The 3782-nt window shown below is 37.1% G+C and overlaps 1 protein-coding gene across 1 annotated transcript; it reads left to right on the forward strand.

Annotated features, from left to right (window-relative positions):
* The first annotated feature begins 1026 nt into the window (after positions 1-1026).
* On the forward strand, positions 1027-1778 carry LOC127546284 (translationally-controlled tumor protein). Its single transcript, XM_051973484.1, has one exon. The coding sequence runs from the start codon at positions 1042-1044 to the stop codon at positions 1558-1560; it is 519 nt and encodes a 172-aa protein (XP_051829444.1). The 5' UTR covers positions 1027-1041; the 3' UTR covers positions 1561-1778.
* The last annotated feature ends 2004 nt before the right edge of the window (positions 1779-3782 follow it).

Genomic DNA, 3782 nt, shown 5'->3' on the forward strand with positions numbered 1-3782 from the left:
TGCATTCAATTCTGTTCCCACTTTTCCCCCTCCCTTCCTCCACCCCTTCCCCCAGATGGCAAGCAATCCTATATATGTTAAATATGTCACAGTATATCTTAGATACAATATATGTATGCAGAACCAAACAGTTCTCTTGTTGCACAGGAAGAATTGGATTCAGAAGGTATAAATAACCCGGGAAGAAAAACAAAAATACAGACAGTTTACATTCATTTCCCAGTGTTCTTTCTTTGGGTGTAGCTATGAAGGCTTTTCTTAAATGCATAGGGAATGAAATCAGATTTATAAAAATAAAAAAAGCCATTTTCCAATTGATAAATAATCAAAAGATATGAACTATGCCCAAAGGGCTATAAATACATTCATATCCTTTGACCTAACAATACCAGTATTAAATATGAATCCCAAAAGAGATTTTAAAAGAAAGGAAAGGAACCTATATATACAAAAATATTTATAGAAGCTCTTCTCAGGACAAAGAATTGAAATTGAGGGGCTGCCCATCAATTGGGGAATGGCTGAATAATCCATGCTATGCAATATGAATATTACTGTTCTATAGGAAATGATAAGCAGGATGCTCTCAGAAAAACTTGGAAAGTCCATAAATTCAAGCAAAGTAAATGTATTGTGTATAAAATAATAGAAAAGTTGTGAGATGATTAGCTGTGAATGACTTTGCTCTTTTCTAAATAATACAATGAATAATCTACAACTACTCTGAAGTAAAATGTATTCATATCCAAAGAACTGATTGTCTCTGAATACAGATTGAATTATACTCTTTTTTTTTTTTAACTTTATCTTTCTTGAGGTTTTTTTGGGGGGGAGAGGAGGGCTTTCTTTTGTAACTTGACTTTTATGGAAATGTTTTGCATAACTCCATACATACATGCTTTCTTAATGGGAGATGAAGGTGGGGAGAAAGAATCTGGAATTCAATTTTTAAAAGAAATGTTTGAAAAAAATGTTTTGACACCGAGCTCCGGGCCTCCACAGCACTAGCGCCGCCACCGCCGCCTCCCTCCTTCCGCCGCCATGATCATCTACCGGGACCTCATCAGCCATGATGAGATGTTCTCCGACATTTACAAGATCCGGAAGATCGCAAACGGGCTGTGCCTGGAGGTGGAGGGGAAGATGGTCAGTAGGACAGAGGGTACCATTGATGATTCACTCATTGGTGGAAATGCCTCTGCTGAAGGTCCTGAGGGTGAAGGAACAGATGCCACTGTAATCACTGGAGTTGACATAGTAATAAACCATCATCTGCAAGAAACTAGTTTCACAAAAGAATCCTACAAAAAGTACATCAAAGACTACATGAAATCAATCAAAGGCAGACTTGAAGAACACAAGCCAGATAGAGTAAAACCTTTTATGACGGGAGCTGCAGAACAAATCAAACATATCCTTGCTAATTTTAAAAACTATCAGTTCTTCATAGGTGAAAACATGAATCCAGATGGTATGGTGGCTCTCTTGGACTTCCGTGAGGATGGTGTGACCCCATATATGATTTTCTTTAAGGATGGTTTAGAAATGGAGAAATGTTAACAAATTCAGCTGATTACTTTGAACCACCTGTCATCATAACTGGCTGCTGCTTTTTGTCATCTACACAACACCAGGAGTTGGACAAACTTGGACTGATGTCATCTTGAGCTTTATTCATTTATTTTTGACCTTGATTTATTTGGAGTGGAGGCATTGTTTTTAAAAACATGTCATGTAGGTTGTCTAAAATAAAACGCATTTAAACCCATTTGAGAGAATTCCTCTTGGTCTAATGTTTTTTAAACTCAAATTACGGTAACTTGCTACAGTTGTACCTCAAGGATCATTGTAGAGATCATTGCCTGGTCTTAGGTTACTTTTCTGCATAAGACTCTTCAGATAGACTTTTCTACAGTTAACTGCTTGTGAAACTGGAATCTAAATTCTGTTTGCTAGTTAAACCTGAATCGAATAAGGGAAGAGATGCCCACAAATGTGCCAACAATATGAAGTGGACTTTTCTACATTTTCATTTCATCTACAAGCTGAAGTAGAGTTAACTCTGGAAGAGATTACATCCAAACTGAATAAAATGAAACTGTAAAACTATTGGAAAAAAAAAAGAAGAAAAAATTGTTTTACATGTATGGGGTAGGGGAGAGGAGGAGGAGGGGATGAAATATTAAATTAAAACAACAACAACAACAACCCTGAGACAGGAATTAGCCACTCCTGAAGCAGTCCATTCTGCTTTTGGACAATTCTACTTGTTAGGAAAATTTTCCCTTCTTTCTGTCCTTTTGAGTTTAACAAAAGAAATCTACTCCTTCTTCTTCATAATAGTCCTTCAAAAAAGCATGAAGACAACCATAATGTCATCTGTTTTGCTCCCTAATTATGTACCCCAAGTTTTCTCGCTAAATATTCCGAGTCCTTCAGCTAATCCTCCTCCAACATGGATTCAAGGTCCTTCACTATTCTGGTTGCCTTTGGATGGATACTTTCCAGCATATTAATGCCCTTCTTAAATCCCTTTCCCAGAACTAAACCAGTACTATTAGATAAGATCTGAGAAGGGCAGAACACCCTGAGACATTGTAAGCAATATAGTTGCTTCCCCATCCCATTAAACAAAGAAGCCCTAGAGAATTTTTTTAAAACCTGAGTCATCCTGCAGAGTAATATTTTCAGTAATAGCTACCTCTCCCCCCTTTCTTAAGAGCAGGGGGGATATATGTGAATATTAGTTAGCTGTCAATTTCCCCAGTCCTAACATAAGTTAGTGCCTATCCTGAATCTTGACCAGGATCCCCACTCCCTGCCTCCAGTGACTTGTCCTATTTGACCTAAACAAGAATCCTCCAATAACCTATCAGCCTTTTTTGTGTTGAGCACACAACTCCATCGATGATTCCGGCATCCTGTATCCAAACTCACTGACCAGCCTTCCATTGAATGAGAATCTCCCCTCAATAAAGTTGTTTTACTTTATTCTCTTATGAGTACTAGGTTTCCTTATATTGGACCTAGGTATTCTGAACTTTCCTAAGTCTGTGTTGACAGACTAATTACCACCCCATTCCTAGAAGCCATGTTCCTTTTAATGCAGCCTGTAATGGCATTAGTTTTGGGGGTTTTTTGGTTTGGGTTTTTGTTTTTTGGGGTTTTTTTTGGCTGTCATATCATACTGCTGAGTAATTACAATGAGTTTGTAGTCTACTAAAATCTTTTTCAGAATAATTGCTATGTAATAATGCCTCCCTCATTTTATGAAGTTATTTTGTTTGTACCCAAGTACATTTATCCTTACTCTATTTTATCCTTTTAGATTTAGTCTACTAAGATTCAGGATATTGATAAAAATGTTAAATAGCACAGGGTGAGGTACAGATAACCAGATTACTACTGCATTTATACTCAACCATTAAACTGCTGGGTTTTGAGTCCAGCCATCTGGACCAGTGATTACGCCTGGATCCTTATCATTGTTCTATAGTCTCTAAACAAAGTCCTACCATCTTTTTCACAAAGTATAAAAAACTTTAGCAGGAGCTTGTCAAAAAGGCTATATTTGTAGCTTCACCTGAACTGCTTGTAAAGTGGCAGTTAATTGTTTTCCTTCTCAAAGAGTACTAAAATGACATCACTATGTTCAGGTCAAGGTATCTGATGATCAGACCAATGGTTTGGTACAAAATAGTCCACATAAAAATGAAGTCAATGAAGGAATGAGGTTTGCGCTTTCAAACTTTTTGGTCTCTGAACCTTTATATTTTTAAAAA

The sequence above is a fragment of the Antechinus flavipes genome, chromosome 2, assembly GCF_016432865.1.
Source record: "Antechinus flavipes isolate AdamAnt ecotype Samford, QLD, Australia chromosome 2, AdamAnt_v2, whole genome shotgun sequence".
In the NCBI taxonomy this organism is placed as follows: Eukaryota; Metazoa; Chordata; class Mammalia; order Dasyuromorphia; family Dasyuridae; genus Antechinus; species Antechinus flavipes.

Excerpts from the sequence above, each read along its gene's own strand:
- LOC127546284 (XM_051973484.1), top strand. The coding sequence starts at position 1,042 with ATGATCATCTACCGGGACCTCATCAGCCATGATGAGATGTTCTCCGAC.